The 19,369-nt window shown below is 37.3% G+C and overlaps 1 protein-coding gene across 2 annotated transcripts in view; it reads right to left on the bottom strand.

Annotated features, from left to right (window-relative positions):
• Positions 1–19,369, bottom strand: part of LOC106868129 (contactin) — a 75,369-nt gene that overhangs the window by 32,147 nt on the left and 23,853 nt on the right. For both annotated transcript variants that reach the window (XM_014913259.3, XM_052967403.2), the window contains 5 exons: positions 18,927–19,259; positions 17,363–17,458; positions 15,281–15,520; positions 5,939–6,059; positions 1,089–1,273 (listed from right to left, as the gene is read on the bottom strand). In XM_014913259.3, the coding sequence (XP_014768745.2) occupies positions 1,089–1,273; positions 5,939–6,059; positions 15,281–15,520; positions 17,363–17,458; positions 18,927–19,259 (975 nt within the window). The remainder of the gene's footprint in view (positions 1–1,088; positions 1,274–5,938; positions 6,060–15,280; positions 15,521–17,362; positions 17,459–18,926; positions 19,260–19,369) is intronic.

Here is a 19,369-nt window from a genome sequence, read left to right as displayed (position 1 = left end):
ATTAATAATTATTGTATTCATTCTTGTGAGGGATCGTGGATAGGCAGAATTATTAAACGTCCGATAAAATGGCTTGCAACTTTTGTTCAAATTCTAAGTTAAAATCTTGTCGGGACCAGCTTTATCTTTCGTCCTTCCAGGGCCGATAAAATAAAGCACCAACGAAGTGCTGGGACCGATTTAATCTATTAATCCTTTTCGCCCCAAATTTTCGGATTTGTACTTGTATTGAATATAGTTATATTATATTTATTGCTGTTAGGACGGTTGATTGATTGGCAGAATCGTTAGAGCATTATTCGTTTCGGTTCTTTACATTCTGTGTTCAAATTCTTCCGAAGAAAACTTTGCTTTCACTTATCAGAGTCGATAATACTAGTCAAAAAAAAAAAAAAAAAAAAAAAGGCTTGTGTAGGATGAAAGATTGCGAAGATAAAACCTGTACAAACAATTGAAAACGAATGAAACTGAAAATAGAGGGGTAAAGAAAAGAATGAAGATAAGTCAGACAGAGAAAAAAGATGGCTGTGGATTACTAAAAATGATTTAAAATCGGAACGGAGGTTCTAATCTATGCTGCTCAAGAGCAAGCACTAAGAACAAATTTCATAAAATACAGAGTAGACAACACACCAGAAAGTGATAAGTGCAGAATCTGTGGACAAAATGGTGAAACCGTATGGCATATTACCAGCCAATGTACGCCACTAGCCCAGAAAGAATATAAGAGACGCCACGACAAAATAGCAAGGCTTGTCCATTGGACACTTTGCAACAAGTATGGATTTGACAAAGGAAGAAAGTTTCGTATTCCATCAGAAAAAAAGATTCAGTTTAAATCAAATAATTTCTTGCTTAAGTGTAATGAAGTTATGGTAAACACCTCTTTCATATCAGCTGAAATTAAGTAAAAAAAATTGATTCATGATAACGCGTCCTAATGAATTAGCAATTCAGCCAAAGTTCATCTGTTTATTTTCAAGTCATCTTAGCATAGGACACGAAACAATAACTAAGACATCTAAAAGTAAATTTGATAAATATAACTATTAAAAAAAAAGATAAAAAGAATGTTATATACTACTCACTTTGGAAGCGAAGGGAATATACCTTCTCGTCTTGTATTATTTGGCCATGTTGTACAGTACATTTATATTGTCCTTCGTCTTCCCACCTAGCTTCTTTTATCAGCAATACTCGGTTGAGATCATTTAAAATTACTCGATCAGAGAATTCTCCTTCAACTTTGCTCCAACTGTAGATCATTTTATTTCTAAAATGTAAGAAGAAAATTTAGTAATAATAATAATAATAATAATAATAATAATAAAGATCAATTATTGATCAATAAAGCCATAACTGAAGACAGCCGCAGAAAGAAGAAAGGCCTCAGTATGGCCTGGGTGGACTACCAAAAGGCTTTCGACAGTGTTCCCCACACGTGGATTCTGGAAACACTAGCCATAAACAAGGTGGCACCAATTATCATAAAATACATAGAGCACTCAATGAACAAATGGCAGACAGTGCTACAGCTCCAAACAAAAGAGGGACTTGTGAAAACGAAAGCCATCCCCATTAGAAGAGGAATATTCCAGGGAGACACGCTCTCTCCACTCCTGTTCTGCCTGGCACTCACACCTCTAACAGAATTGCTAAATAGAACTGGATGCGGTTACAAATGCTATGGAAAAACAGTCAGCCACCTTCTATATATGGATGACCTAAAATTATATGCAAAAAACGACAAAGAGCTAGAAACACTACTACAGACAGTACACGGCTTTACCAAGGAAATAGAAATGAAATTCGGATTAGAAAAATGTGCCAAAGCAACCCTGAAAAGAGGAAAATTAGTTAAAAGTAGCAATATAACACTAGATAAAGCCAATGAAATAAGAGAACTAGACGAAAGCCAACCATATAAGTATTTAGGAGTCAATGAACTAGATAGGATACAACATACACAAATGAAAGAAAAAATAAAGAAAGAGTACTATAGACGAGTTAGATCAATACTAAAAACAGAGCTCAATGCTAAAAACAAGATAATGGGTATCAACACTTTAGCTGTCCCAGTTATAAGCTACAGCTACAACATCCTTAACTGGACACTAAACGAACTATGTAAAATAGACAGGAAAACAAGAAAAATAATGACAGGATATAGGATGCACCACCCAAAATCTGACATAGAAAGGCTATATATACAACGCACAGAAGGTGGCAGGGGTCTTATACAGCTAGAAAACTATTATAAAATAACCACCATAGGACTGCAAAAATACCTACTCCAGAAGCAAGGGAAACTAATACAAATAGCCACAAAACACGAGCAAAACAAAAAACTGTTTTCAGTATTTAAGGAAGCTGACAAATACAAACAAGAAATCAATCTACCTAACAAATACGAAGAAGAAGAAGAAGAAACAACAAAAGCTATAAAACAAATGAAATCCAAACTAAAACTAGAACAGCAACGGACCATGATAAAACGATGGCAAGAAAAGCCCCTACATGGTAAATACTGGGCTAAACTAAATGCGAAAGAAATAGACAGAGAAAAATCCCAGCGATGGCTGAGAAGCTCAGGACTCAAAGCAGAGACTGAAGGATTTTTAATTGCTGCACAAGACCAAAGCCTCCCCACCAGAAATTACCAAAAACACATAATGAAAAGAAATATAACAAGTAACTGTAGAATATGTGGAGATCGACAAGAAACAATAAATCATATTATCTCTGGCTGCCCAGTCCTGGCTAAGAAGGAATATATTCACAGACACGACAGAGCTGGGACCTATATACACTGGAAGCTATGCCAACATTATGGAATAGCAACAGAAAAAAGATGGTATAAACACACGCCAGAAAAGGTCACAGAAAACGAGAAAGCAACCATACTCTGGGATATGCCAATACACACAGATAGAGAAATTAAGGCAAATAGACCAGATATAGTTGTCAAAGATCATGAAGGAAAAAAATGCCTTCTAATTGATGTTTCAATACCAGCAGATGACAACGTTTCTCTAAAAGAAATGGAAAAACTTTCAAAATACAAAGACCTGGAAATAGAGATAACTCGAATGTGGAATCTAAAAACAGAAACAATTCCTATCATAGTAGGTGCCTTAGGTATAATAAAAAAAATATTCAGACAAATACATAACAAAAACACCAGGACTTACAAATATATATAACATACAGAAAATTGCACTACTGGGTACTGCACACATTCTACGCAAAACACTTTCAATACAGTAAACATAAGAGCACCACAGCAAACCACAGCACATACCCAAGGCGCACAGAGCTGCGCTCGGTAGTGAAGTGAAAGCACGTTATAAAAATAAAACTACTGAATAATAATAATAATAATAATAATAATAATAATAATAATAATAATAATAATAATAATAATAACAGAGTATCTCAACAGGCATGATAGAGCTGCACAATATATTCACTGGGTAATATGCAAAAACCTGGACTTGCCCCATGATAAAAACTGGTGGGAACACAAACCACCCCCAGTACTTGAAAATGATCACATTGCACTCCTCTGGAACTTCACCATTCAAACTGACAGAAAGATAGACGCAAATAGGCCAGACATCGTACTGAAAGACTTCAGACAAAAATCATGCCTCCTCATTGATATGACTGTCCCAATCGATATAAACGTATCTGTCAAGACCTACCAAAAACTGAGCAAATATAAAGATCTTGAAATAGAAATTAGCAAAATGTGGAATCTGAAGACGAAAACAATACCTATTGTCATAGGTGCCCTGGGAATGACAGCGAAACGGGCTGATTACTACCTAGATCAGATTCCAGGAAACCCCAAAATGGCTGAAGTTCAAAAGATAGTGCTCATGGGAACAGCCCATATCCTACGTAAAATACTGTCTATGTGATCTCAAATTTTAAAGCAAACACATAATTTTCTTATGGTTTCTTAAACATTCACTTGAACAAAACTGTACAAATCCAAATATATGGTACCCTAGGCATAACACCTACATGAACTTCTAACTTGTTGTCTCTTGAGGCCTCTGGGTGAGACTTGGATCCAACTTGTACAAATGCAAAACAAAAGTCAAACATAAAATAATAATAATAATGATAATGATAATAACTCGTACGTCACGCGTAGAGAAGGTAACTGGTACGTCACACGTATTGAAAAGAGCATTGTCGCTATCAATTTTGTTTCCTTTTTCCCCTCCTTATTTTATTTGTTTACTTTTTCATTTTTTATTTTTTCCTTTTTCTTTGTCTTCCCCCTTTTCTCTGTCACATGACTTTGTAAATGAACAATCTAGTGTGTTTATTTTAGTGGCCTACCAATGTATACAGGAAGACACTCGGCAAGAAATGGAAACAGAATTGAAAGAAGATGCTAATAATAATAATAATAATAATAATAATAATAATAATAATAATAATAATAATATTAATAATAATAATAATGTTTCAAATTTTGACATAGAGCTAGCAGTTTATGAGAAGATGGGAAGTCGATTACATCGACCCTAGTACTCGACTAGTGTTTTATTTCATCGATCCGATAGGATGGAACGCACAGTTGATTTAGGTAGGATTTTAACTCGGAATGTAAAGGATGGGAACAAATATGGGAAAGCACTTTTTCCGACGCTGCTAAAAGACTTAATTCCCAACGATATATTGAAGTTTACATAAGATTCATTTTTGCACAAGGCCAATTTTGGTTTATTTTTTGTTCTCTCATATTGATCTAGTTTGGTACGATTCATCTGCTGCCGAAATTTACACACCGTATCTGTACCTTAGAAGAGCATATGTCGACCCTTGCCTAAAGCGCCCCTATCCCATAATAATATGTTAATGGTCAAAATGTGAGTAGTAGTGACAAGGGAAATCCCTGCCGACAACAACAATAACAACAGCAGCAATCAGTAGTAAAGGGTAAAGACCCCCTTCGGCTATGAATGACCATGGGAATGCACCTGGAAAGTTTCCTTCCGAGGTACAAGTCCATCCAAGGTTGTTTATGGAAGACCAGCAGTCGCCCATGCATATCAGCCTCCCTTCTCCACGCCACCGATTTTATCCAAGAGAAAGGCAAAGACTGATACAGTTTGACACTAGTGATGTCGCAACTCATTTCTACTGCTGAGTGAAATGGAGCACCGCGAAATAGAATGTCTTTCTGAAGAACACAACACACAGCTCGATCCAGGAACCGAACTCACTACTTCATGATTGAGAAGCCCGACGCTCTAACTACCGAACCATGCGCCACCAGTACTACCGACTTCAAAAAGAAATCATCAAAAAATAAATCGCCAAAGCCTTGACGAACAACAAAGCATTAGGAACCACCACTACCACTACTATCCCACTCCACAACCACTACTAGCCTCACTACCAGATGCCAGCATTCGTTTCTATAATATCATATCAGTGGATGAAATCGATATGAAGAGTTATTTCATTTCACTGACGTCGCTAGTGTCATTGAAAAGGGGATGAACGTCATAAAATGTCTTCTACTTCTAAATATTTCAACCATCGAAAATCAACAAAAAAATCTTTTACGTAGTCACTCAACCTGCTAGTAGGTCCAGCGACTACGGGATCCGAGTCTCTTTTAAAATCATACACTACTGCCTTTCAAAAGGTCATAGGATGTAATCCGAAATTCCATTAAAGCCATGCATGGAGATGAAACAAATATTTCAAGGTCATGAAACAATAATTAATGTCGCAGTACTTGGCATTTCTTACAGTAATTAGTAAGCTTCTATAAGTCGTAATGCGTATAATAATAAAGGCTATTTGATATGGTAGAGACAAGATTTTAAATGTTGAACCATAGGGTGGAACGCCATAATTCAGACAGTTTACCGAGACATGAAAATTTACGAAGAGAGCACAAAAGTCTTACGAATCATCCGATGATCCTTGAGCAAAACATTCCAGATAGACATCGTCACCAATCATAGGTTGGGTTGGGAACACAGCAATGAAGTCATTGTGAATAACAGGACTCCAGTTTACTTTGGAAACTGTGGAGAGAAGACATTGAAATTAATGAAGCAAAAATTAAGAGCTATAAGTATATATATATATATATATATATATATGTAAGGGACGACCGTGCGAACTCATAAAAGGAGAAATGGTGACGAATGGAAAAACAGAGGACTCCTTTTATTTAAACGTGTCACACGGTCGAACACACAATTATATATCTCAGGTGATGATATAGATGATATGTTATGCGACGATAACATAGATGACCAGTAATGAAAGACCACAACCGTATTAGATGAATAACAGAAATATTTATTGTAGCGTTAAAGATGTATGTCTGTGTGTGAGTGTGAATGCGACATATAAGAACATAATCAAAGACAGGCCGTCGTACAAAGAAAAGTATGTATGTGTATGTGTATTATTACAGCAGATAGAAAGAGAGTCAATAACACGTGGACAATTATACCAGTTCGTTAGTACACTATAGGAAAAGTTCTGTATGTGAAAGTGAGGAGAGGCTGAGTGTGGCAGTGCTGATCACTAGTTGTAATGTCGTGGCATCGATGCCGGGCCGTGATTCTTGTTATACAGATGTTCGTCGCTGGCTGAGAATTTCTTGTCTGTTTAAGAACTCTTGTCTATTTATTTACCGTGGTGAAGCTGAGTCACCTAACAGAATCGAAGAGAGAGATGTGCCGCGGAGGTTTGGTTTGGTGTACATAGTAATTCGTGTTGACGCTGGTAGCGTAGAGGCTGCTTGGTAGGTGCTGGTTAGTAGTCGTAGACTCTTGTTGCTGATATGGCGACGGCGGAGGTCATCGTGGCTGGACGAAGCTGCTGAAGTGGTCGCTGGCTGCTGCTGCTGTCGTGTGGTACACGGAACAGTTCTCAAAGAGAAACTGGACCGAGACCAATTTGGCTGCCGAGCTAAAGCTATTTATAACAAACTATAGGCTCCCGATGGCTTCAGAATTTTACTCTATCACGTGACCTTATTAGGGGCTGTGATTGGTCAGTTTGCGTTCTGGCGGGAAAGGTTCGAAGTAGTTGCCGATTCGAATAATAAGTCACGTGATGACAAGAGATGGGTTCTCTACTACGCTCGCATTTATTTATATTTAAATGAGAAGATTGTATGTAATGGCGATAGTAGTTTGTATCTAATGGCGGGAGGTAGTTTCACTACATATATATATATATATATATATATATAGATAGATAGATATATATGCACATATATATATATATATATATATATATATATATATATATATATATATATATATATATATATATATATATATATATATATATGCACATATATATATATATGTATATACATATATATACATATATACATATATTTATAAATATTTTACTTAATTTTAATTTTTTTTTCAAATCCTTTTTATTCTTACCATATTACACCGAGTGGTGTTTTTCTCGAACTGTTTCATTGCACTGTATGTATGTATGTATGTATGTATGTATGTATGTATGTATGTATGTGTATGTATGTATATATATATATATATATATATATATATATATATATATATATATATATATATATATATATATATATATATATGTACTCGGTGAAATATGGTAAGAATAAAAAGGAAATGAACAGAAAAATACTTAAATAATCGACCGGTTTCGCTTGTTTAGCTAATCATGACTGAATAGTTAGTGATGATGTTATTAATCTATGCTACATTACTTAGTTGTAGTCATTCGATGTCTTTGTGAGATGAGATATTTTGTAAATTGATAAATAATACATTTTAGGGGAGATAACCAGTGATTGTTATTTTTTGAAGTAGGGGAGGGAATTACTCATTTTTAGTGGTTAAAGTAAATTAATTAGATATTTAATAAAACCGAGTTGATTAATTGAGTGAAGCAGCAATCAAAACAGGTTATATGTTCAGATTTAGGCGTGCTTGATATTTTTCAATGACTGTATGTGGTCACTTTGAGGTATTTGCCTATATCTTGTTCCCTGAGTAAAATTTCTATCAGTTTTAGTGACTTTCCTTTTTCTCCTGTATAACTGTGAACATCCTGAGTAAGTTTTGACGTAGATTAAGTTTTCGGATGTATAAGTAAAAGCATTTTTTTATTTTGAAGATTAGTTCTTGTTTAAAATGAAATTCGGACTTTCCATTAAATTAGGACACGTTCCACAGTTTGGTCTCCCAGATATTTTAATTCTTGGTTTCGTTTTTACTTTTTGTCTTTTGTGTAGTTCTATATCTATCAGTATTCTCTTTGGTGACTGTGGCTGCTTCTGTTCTTTTTACTTTTAATGATTTTATGTGTGCGGAGAATTTGATCCATCTTAAGATCCTTATTGAGTATTGGGAGATTTTTGAGAATAATGTTGTCAGCCTCATTGTTTCTGGGTTTTTAGGTAGAAATATAAAGTAATATTCTCAAATCAATTGTGTTAATTGGTTTTATTCCTCATATTGTATGGCTATCAATTGTCTTGGCACGTTTTATCTCATCGTCTTTTTGTGGAGGTGTATAATATCTATCCTCGAGTATGGTTTTAATTTCGTTAAGGCATAATTCATGGGTATTTTTTTTTTTATCAGATACAGATATGCATATCTTTTTTTTTCCAAAATTGAAAGGGATATTTATTTTAATGTGTTTAAAATGGCATGAGTTAAAAATTAGGTATTGCTTCGAGTCTGTGGGTTTATAATAAAAGTCAGTTCCAATTTCTTTATTGACTTTTCTTTTTAGTAAGTTTCTCTTTGCTGTATTCCATTGTAAATTGCATGACTCTGTGTTTACACAACTAAGAAATGTCTTGAATTCGTTTAAGTTTTCTATACTTTCGGGACTACTTCGAATTGACTATGTATCAAGAATCACTACAAAAATATGGAAACTCCTATCACCAATGGATGAGGAAGAGTTGGAAAAGCTATCTAGATGATTACTTTATTCTGAAGAATGACAACATAGAAGCACAAAGGGATCTGATGCATATTGCAAGTTAAAATGTTATACATGCACAAACAAAGACATGAAATAATGATATAAACTTTTTTTCTCAGCTCTTGAAATCTTAGGTTTCGTGTATTCGGATGAGCAGCAAGGTAGGAAGAATATATCAAATTTGCAAAATCTCATATATTTAGTTTGAAGGGCCCAAGTTCTCAAACTTTCGATAAAATCAAACGATGGCATTGATATTGTAATCACTTCATTCTATATTAATAATTAGAAAATTGGGAAGTTAGACAATCCTAATTAAAGAAAATAGGCTAAACAGCCTATTACATTCTTTCCTTCTTCCTGAGAAGTGACTCTTACACAAAACCTGTTATATGGTCCGAGAGGAAATGGTTGTATCGATCGTTTAGGTTTTCTGTGCTTCTACGTGTATACTGAACTCATATTCCACGGGCGGATCACACTACTAACATTATTGAAATATAATTCTAAGTATTATATATATATAATGTAGTTATATGTGCTACATATCGCCCTCCAGATGCTCCAAATCATGTAGGCAAATTTGAAGACTGCCTTACAAAAATAGAAGTTCTAGACACATTAGAACAACACGTAAGTGTACTTCTTATGGGAGACTTCAATCTGCCCAATGTCAGATGGCCCGAGGGCCTTTCTCTCCCAGGAATGACGCGATACGAACAAGGGCAGGTGAATTCCCTCTTGAAACTTGCCAACACTTTGTACATGGAACAAGTGGTACTCCAGCCAACCAGGGCAGGTAACATACTGGATCTCTGCTTCACAAATAATATGGATCTCATCCATAATGTGAAAGTGACACCGACGCTACTCTCGGATCACAACATGGTAGAGCTGACCATGTACGGACCAAAGGAAGCCATGGACATGCAGCCTACAAGAAACTCTCAGAATCTTTCCAATTTGAACTTCAGTAAGGCAAACTGGAAACAGATTGAGAAAGAGATCCTCAAACAAAACTGGCCTAAATGTCTCTCCTCACCGGACATCGACGTGAAACTTAAACAATTCATGTCTGTAATGCAAGCTATATGTTACAAATGTGTCCCGGAGAGAAAGGCCGCTGTACACAAGAACAAAATCCCCAGGGAGAGGAAAATTCTTATGAGACGGCGTACAAAAGTTTCAAATCGCCTAAACAAACAAATTGAAAGCAGTGAAAAGTCCCGCCTGAAAATACAACTGCTGGAGATTGAAAAAAATCTGCAACTCTCCCACGAAAAAGAAAGAGCAGACAAAGAAGCCTGGGCTATAGACAATATAAAATCTAACCCCAGAGCTTTCTACAAGTTTGCCAATGAAACAGCTTCAGTGCACTGCAGGATAGGGCCACTACTTGAAATAGATGGTGCACTAACAGGAAACCCAAAGAGGATAAGTGAAATACTAAATGATCAATTCAAAAGTGTTTTCACTCCACCCCTAGGGCACTTTCAAGTCAGCAATCCAACTGACTTTTTTACCACTGCAGATATAAAAGCAGAGGCAATGATGATTGATTACATAGATATAAAGGAAGACGATGTAATAAGGGCTATAGATGAATTGAACCCAAACTCAGCTACTGGCCCTGATGGATTCCCAGCAATCCTTCTAAAGGTATGTAAACGAGTCCTAGCAAGACCACTGCAGTCCCTCTTTCAGAGCTTCCTTGCATCTGGCAAACTCCCAAGAAAACTGAAAGAGGGGAAAATATGCCCTATTCATAAAGGAGGTAGCAGAGCGGAGGCCAAGAACTACAGACCTATCTCTCTCACCTCACACATTAGCAAGGTCATGGAACGAATAGTCAGAAGAAAACTAATCGCCTTCCTTGAAGAAAATGACTTGCTGCCTGACACCCAACATGGTTTCCGACCAGGAAGAAGCTGCCTGACTCAGCTCTTACAACACTATGACTGGGTGCTGAAACAGCTACTTAACCACTCAAATGTGGAAGTGATATATCTCGACTTTGCAAAGGCCTTTGATAAAGTTGATCATGGAATGATATGTCACAAACTGCGTGATCTCGGCATAGTTGGAAAATTGGGAGAATGGCTTCATGACTTTTTGAAGGATAGAAGTCAGGTGGTAGTAGCCAATGGGGCCACCTCCAATGACACACAAATAGTGAGCGGTGTTCCGCAAGGCACTGTTTTGGGACCATTACTGTTCATAATGTCCCTCTCAGACATGCCCTCACCCACACAGAGAGCCACGGTCACAAGTTATGCGGGTGACACAAAAGTCTCACAGGTAATACAGAACCCTGAAGACACTATGCACCTGCAATGTGAGCTGGATGAAATATACAAGTGGGCTGAAAAGAATAACATGCAGTTTAATGCTGAAAAGTTTCAAGCCTTATGCTATCAGCATGCAAGACTAAATGCAGAACCTATGAAATACACTGGACCTGGAGGGACTGCAATCCCAGAGGCAGAGACAGTGCGAAACCTGGGCATTTACATGAGTAATAATGCATCCTTTCATGTTCATGTTGCTAAATTGTCAATGAAATGCAGGCGACTGACCGGATGGATTCTAAGGACTTTTAGAACAAGAGATCAAGAAACCATGATGGTGCTCTGGAAGACACTTGTTCTAAGCCACTTTGACTATTGCTCTCAGCTATGGTCACCAACCAGTGTCAAATTAATCTCAGAATTTGAGGCAATCCAACGAAGCTACACGAAGAAGATAGCTTCTATGCAGCATATAAGCTATTGGGAAAGACTCAAGGGATTAAGACTCTATTCCTTAGAGCGTAGACGAGAAAGATATGCCATAATATACATCTGGAAGATCATCGAAGGTATTGTCCAAAACTTTGGCATCGAAAGTTACACAAATAAAAGAACTGAACGCCATTGCATAGTGCCAAGGACTACAAATTTGCCATCAAGATGTAGGACAAGATACTGCAATAGCCTGGGCTTCAAAGGTCCACAGCTCTTCAATATCCTCCCGAAGGACCTGAGATACCTGCATGCGGTGGATGTAGGTGTCTTCAAGACAAGGCTGGACCTCTTCCTGTCAGGTGTCCCAGATGAACCAACTTCACGGCAGGAGGCGCAGATGAGAGCAGCTGCATCAAACTCTCTCATGCACCAAATGTCAATTCCTGAAGTAAAATTCGTGAAGTAAAATTGTGTAGCAACACAAAATGGCGGTGCCCCAGCATGGCCACAGCTCATGAGCTGAAACTGGATAAAATGAAAATGAAATGAAATGAAAATATGTATGTATGTGTGTGTGTATGCATATATATATATGTAAGAATGTTTACATACATACATACATACATACATACATACATACATACATACATACATACATATATATATATATATATATATATATATATATATATATATATATATATATATATATATATATATATATATATATATATATATATATATATATATATATATATATATATATATATATATATATAATGGAGGTTGCGTGTGTGCTTGCGTCTGCGTGTCTAATATTTTGAAATGTGGTGGAAGGACACATTAAATCAAAATGATATAGACAGGAAGATTAGACAGAAAGACAAATGAAGTTAATGATAAATAATAAAAGCAAATCAAAGTGAGGTTTAAATTCTTCGGCCTGTCACAAAGCATTTCTGTGTCTGCATCAATGACAATGGACAATGCAACTGAGAAGAATGTACAAATCTACGATTATTACCAGATTTTGCTTAACCCAGAGTTTGATTATCTCTGTATATGTCCGTATATGTATACTCAAATTTCAGATCAACAATATCTATCAGAGAACAATTAAGGGTTAGAAGTATGGAGTTTTGAGCGGATATGTTTTGGGTCTGTCAGGCGTGTCTAATATTTTGAAGCTGTGCTAAGGCAATAATAATAATAATAATAATAATAATAATAATAATAATAATAATAATAATAATGATAATAATGGTGATGATGATGATGACGACGACGACGATGACGACGACGACGACGATGACGCCGCCGCCGCCGCCGCCGCCGCCGCCGCCGCCGACGACGACGACGATAATAATAATAATAATAATAATAATAATAATAATAATAATAATTGTTTTATTGGCCACAAGGGCTAATATAAATCAAAAACATGTAAGGACAAAGACAGGATGAAAAGTACAAAGGGTTTTGTCCGTAAAGAAAACGTTCGTGTAAACATTAAAAACAGCGAAAAATATAACAAATAAAAGTCCCAATAGGGAAAGGCGCTTTGAAAGGTTACACGTGGAAAGACCCATAAAAGCCACAGGAGCCTGGTCAGGAGGGGTAGAGAGCCTCTTCTCCTTTTATATTACCTTTTTTTTACAGGTGTAACCTCAGAATTGGTCCGTTCATACTGGCCATTTTACCAACAGTCACCCACCTTTCAATAAATTTGCTACGAGACAGCACTTCCCTCTCTACTCTCATCTTCCTTTTCAAGTGGAACTTGAAAAAGTTGATGAGGCCTTGGCCAAAGAGGAAAGTGTCTGACTTTAGTCCTTTCAAACGGGCCCACCATACCACCTCTTTCACTACAGCCACTAGACAAAGGAAAATTGCCTTGCCCTCCCGGTTAAAGGCGGTCGGCGGGTCAATCTTCACTATGGATTCAGCCGATAGCCGGATCCGTCCTACACATGACAGTAGCTGTTCGACATAATCCCACAGGTCAGCAATACTCGGGCACTGGAGGAGTGCGTACAGAATGGTTTCGTCGTTCTGAGCGCACCTCGAGCAGGCCCGACTGACTGCACTTCCGTGCCGGTAGAGTTTATCTCGAACAGGCAGCGCCCTTCGGTAGCACTGCCAGGAGAGGGACCTTTGGAAGTTATCCATGGGCCCCGGCCCAAAAGTTCTTCCGAGCAGACTGTTTAGCTGATTATCGTCGACGCCTATAATCTTGGCGGACGTCTACTACAACTGGCAACAAAACGGGAGAATTCCTGCTTTTGTTTGTCGAGGAGTGGTGGCTTTGCTAAGAATGGACCCAAACAAGGGGGCGTGATAGGGAACTTTAGGCCCATCACTCTGCTCAATGCAGAGTTGAAGATTTTGACCAAGGTGCTAGCCAAGTGGTTGGCGCTTGTCGTGGGCAAGCGGATCGGCAAGGTGCAGACATGCGCCGTACCGACCAGGTATATCCACGATAACCTCCATCTCATGCGCTACATCATAGAGAGGGTAGGTAACGAAGCTGGCGTGGGTGAGACTTTGATCAATTTAGATCAGTCTAAAGCCTTCGATAGGGTCGACCATCGATACATGGCAGCTGTTCTCAAGGCAGCAGGTTTCGGTCCAGGATGTTCGGGATAAATTTGGCAGATTGCTTAAAAGGAAAAGGAAGCACACTATCCCATCCAAAAATTAAAGTTTTAAAAAAAATTCAAAAATTATCAACTAGAATATGGCTGGAAGATAACTGTTTACTCAAAGTAGCCGCTCTCTGCTTCTACCACAGTCGAAAGACGGCTCCCGAACCTGGCGCATGTTTCTTACTGTGTCCTGAATCCTGGCCACCGGCTCGGCCTCGTTGTTACAGGCAGAGCGGTTGATGCTAATCTCAACATCGCCCTGCACCTACTAACCCATAGGGTTACAATTGAGCGAATTATGAGGCAAAAAATTGAGGCCGATGAAGGTCATAGAAATTCTCTAACAACCAGTTCTGACTTTTTCCGGAGGTATGGCAAGAAGCCGAATTCTGATGCCACACATATGATCTTTCAGCAGCAACACTCTCCAGCCAGAATTTGACCACAGTCTCCAGCCTAAGGCCCTGTTCAATAATGTGAGGCAGCATGATGTTTTCCTCGCTAGAGACACACTCAAAGACTATCAGAGTTTGGGGAACTTCATTTTCATACTCTCCATGTCACGTCTTGCAGCATTTATACAGTACATGGAGCATTGAGCAGCACTCATGATGTCAGCGTGAATTATCATGACACAAGTAACTCTTCAAATATTCAGATGGCTTCTACTTCGTCATGTCAACTAATTTTTTCTCAATCAAAACTTTAATCTTTATGCTTCCCAACGTAGTTGACCGTTTACCAATACATCAAGCTGAACTTGAAAAAAAGGAGATATAAAATATTGTCAAAATTAGCTCCAAAACCCTATATGACAAATCTGAGAGTGAACCAGTTCTCTATGACGTTATCAAATTTTATGAAAGATAACTGCAAATAATGTGTAACTGTATTAGAAATTATGAAATAGTAAATAAAGAAACTTACCTTTGTTTCTGACAATTAGTCGAATGGGGTTACTTATGCGACTTGGAAGTTGTGACGGAATGTGATCAACATCGTTTTTATTATGTTTGATAAATAAGGTAGCCAGGCATCGATAGTCTCCCATGTCTGCTAAGGAAACTTCTGAGAAATACAGTTGGCCGTTCCTGGATATAAACATGTATTTTTGCTTTGTAGTCCGAACGAAATTCATGTCACCTATCACCCATTGATACGTTATTGCTGAAGACACATGGAAATGGATAGGTGTTAGAAATATTAAATACTTCTATAGAAACAGGATTACGGATGTTAAAGGAATTTAGAAATCTAAAATTGAGTTCATAACTTTACCATGAAACAAGTAAAATGAAATGAATTCATCTTAGGATCGATATCCAGTTGTAAACTCCTCTCATATGTGTAAAACTTCACTCCGTTGAGACATCATCAAGCCAACGAAAGAACTTCTATATGGTCGCTCAGTCTGTTAGAAATTGCAACCAAATTTATTCAGAAATTCCATCGTACCATTTTCAAAACGGAAGGGCACATTGAATAATGAAATTCTTCACGGATTGTCACAGTTTGAAAGGTCTTTATTAAATGTGCTTGATTGGAGTGAACCTAAGGCTATATGAAACTCCATAACATTTTTCCTTTGCTTGATCTGCAGAAAAGCTGTGTCTGTAACCTTCGGAAACTCTATTAGATTGGTTGCAAAAAAAAAAATACAAAGGGAAGCTTAGAACGGGGCTGATGATTAGAGTTGGACCTAGACAGGATGAAGTCAAAATGAGGGATGAGAGAAGAGACGAGTGGGGTGAGAGTTCCTGAGCGGAAGAAGCACAAAAATTACATGCTTCTGTAGTATTGGTAGAAGAAAATCAGAGAAAGGATGCACCACCCCTGTAGACCAGTGGCTGGAGTATGTTTGTAAAAGACATCCTGCCAACCAGTCGAGTGATCTTTGGGTGTTGTCTAGAATGTATGTCTATGTAGCAGCAATACCGTCCAAGAAGTGGGACCAGTACTCCATTGTAGTCCTTACTTTAGACTTATAGAGTCACCAAATATAGAAAACTGAAGTATTTTCTTACCCTGAAAGGGAACGCTTGTCTTTGATATGCAAAAATTGCTTTGTTGAGGATGTGTTCGCTGAAGAGGCCCACAAGGATGGTGAGACCTAGCGTTTGAAGCGAACGTGAGTCGGGATAATGGTTACTTGATATGTACAGTGAATGCATCATTTTGTTGTTTTTACTACCGAAAATAAGCATTGCTCAAAATTTCAAACGAACGTGACATCAGTTAATTTTACATTACTTGTAACGACATAACCGTTTTTGTAATTGTTTTTGTTGCCGCTGTTTCAGTTTGTCGATGTTGTTGCTTAACCTCAGATCAGCTTTGATCAAGGACACAAACGACAAAAAGCATTTCTGCTTGTAAATCTCAGACCACATTATTCAATTTCTATTTCCTATTTATTTTTTTAAGCGTGTATATGTGCCTCCTTTGTTACTTACAGTTTTAAGCTGTATATGTCTTTATTTTTTTTTATCTTTTACTTGTTTCTGTTATTAGAATACGGCCATGTTGGGGCAATGCCTTGAAGAATTTTTAGTCGAATGTCGTTACTCCAATACTTATATTTTTAAAGCCTGGTACTTATTTTATCGATCTCTTTTGCCGAACCAAGTTCGGGGACGTAAACACACCAGCAACGTTTGTCAAGCGGCAGTGGTAGAGACAAACACAGACACAAAGACACACATAGATATACATATGCATATATATGACGGGCTTCTTTCAGTTTCCGTTTAGCAAGTCTATTCACAAGGCTAAATGGTGATTAAACCAGTGAGATTAAATCTGGAACTGTGTGCTTACCACACAATCACGCCTGCGCTTATATATATATATATATACACTATATATTACTAATGTAACAAAACAAAAGCGAAATCTATCTCTTTTGATCATGCAGTGAGCACAGTGTTAGTTCCGAGATACTAACTACGCCTGTACTGCTATAAGGAAGAAAAGAATTTTAGAGATGGTGTAAAAATATATACAAATTACCTGGTTTAAATGAAATGTGGCTGCAATGAATTGAGGTTGACTCGTAAGCATCAACATAGATCGGTTCCGGGATGACGTTGGAGAAATCACCAAGATCTGATAAAAAGCATAGATTGTTATGTCAACATATATTCCTTCAATGAAAGACAGTTGTAAAAATGACATCGTCTCTGATGAAGGGATATCCCTAATATCCCAGAAACAGCTGTAAGACTAACTTTCTCTTTATATATGTCCTGAAAACTCCACACAACCTTGGTTTTGTTGTCTCACCAAGCATGAGCATGTATACATGTTCATACAAGATCCACGTTAGACTTCTCACTCGCATCATCATCGAACCGAGAGTTTAACTACGGTCCTTCCATAGCACTTACTTATCGTTACCTGCCACCTTGGGTCTTCTGGATACCAACACTTTTCATATATATATATATATATATATATATATATATAAAGAGAGAGAGAGAGAGAGAGAGAGAGAGAGAGAGACTTCGAATAATAGAATCAGTTTAGTAACTGACCAAATACTGTACAACTACTTAGTTAAGTCTTGGTTTTTTTTTTCTTTTTGCATGTTCCAAGTTCAAATTCTACCAGGATCGATTTTGTTTGCCGTCGTCTTCCCGATGTTGATAAAATAGGAACCAAGTTTGAGTATTATGAACAATTTATACCTCATCGAAACGTGTGGCCTTGTATCAAAGTCACAAATTCACTTTAATGCTTCTTAAAGCGACAAGCGTTTAGAAATCATACTGCACCCAATTTGTTTTATTATTATTAAATTCTAATCCTGTGTTGAAAGCTCTACGAAAACAATTTCACATTTTAACCTTCAGGGATCAATAAAATCTAATGAAATTATATTTAGAATTTCTGACGTTCTCAGTATATTTCTAGTAATATGAAATGTCAAAAGCTTTTCTACTACTGACATGTATCTTGACACGACTTCATTAAAAACTATTTTCCAGGGCACAGTTGCAGGAGGGTGAAGAAGAGGCAGAAAAAGAACATCTTGCTTCGTTAACAACAAAGATTCAACTAGTTCTAACATCGACTGCATGTGAAGACAGGAACATTGGCAATTGTTGATTGCTAGAGCCTTTGGAATACTTCTCCAACAACAGGCTTTTGTAACACAGCGTACCTATTCTGACAGAGTACAAGCCGGTGATAGAGACGGCAGTAAGTAGTTGTAGTTGGAAAATTACTTACTTTGTGGTTTAGAATAGCAATATGTACATCGTACTTAACGTGGATATACTATAAAAATGCTATAGTACTGCAGTATTCGTCATGAGAAAGCATCTCGTATAGACACATAGTGCTAAAATGCACAGATGTGTCGTAATACTGTACGTCTACACGTGGCACTCTCTCAAGACGTTTACCACAGAATTGTGACCTTCTTATGGTATATCGATATTACGTAAGATATGGAGATTGCTATTCTGAACTAATACTGTTTCGATCTCTAATAGTATATCTGTGGTTTGCTTTCCATCCAATATGAAATATAATAATATGACAATGACGTAAAAATCTATCACTCACTCACATGCAAAAGATAGCAGAACGATATTTCCCAAAACTTTGCCAAATTCGTTTTCAGCACTACACTGATAATGGTCAGCATCACGATAGTCAACAGGATTGGAAATGGTCAGCCTTCCATTGGTGAGTGTATAACGAGAATCCAAAGCAGAAGTCACCTCCACTATCCTGTTGTCTTGGAAACGACGCCATTTATATACTGGTCTAGGATTACCATCGGCTACACATTCAAGGAATATGTATTTCGAGGATTCGATGATTACCGTATCAACTGCATCGATAGTTATGGTAGGGCCTTTACGGATCTCATTCCGGTTTCGCAACAGCTTGCCGTAGCCTGTTGAATAATAATTACAGGTATTGAAACATATGACAAGGAAACAATTTATTTTCAGTAACATTACATCCAGATGCACATTTATTTACACACACCCACACACAAGTAGG

The sequence above is a fragment of the Octopus bimaculoides genome, chromosome 4 (genome assembly GCF_046866305.1).
Source record: "Octopus bimaculoides isolate indiv1 chromosome 4, ASM4686630v1, whole genome shotgun sequence".
In the NCBI taxonomy this organism is placed as follows: Eukaryota; Metazoa; Mollusca; class Cephalopoda; order Octopoda; family Octopodidae; genus Octopus; species Octopus bimaculoides.
Note: the sequence above shows the minus strand (reverse complement) of the source record. Positions and strands in the feature narration are given on the sequence as shown.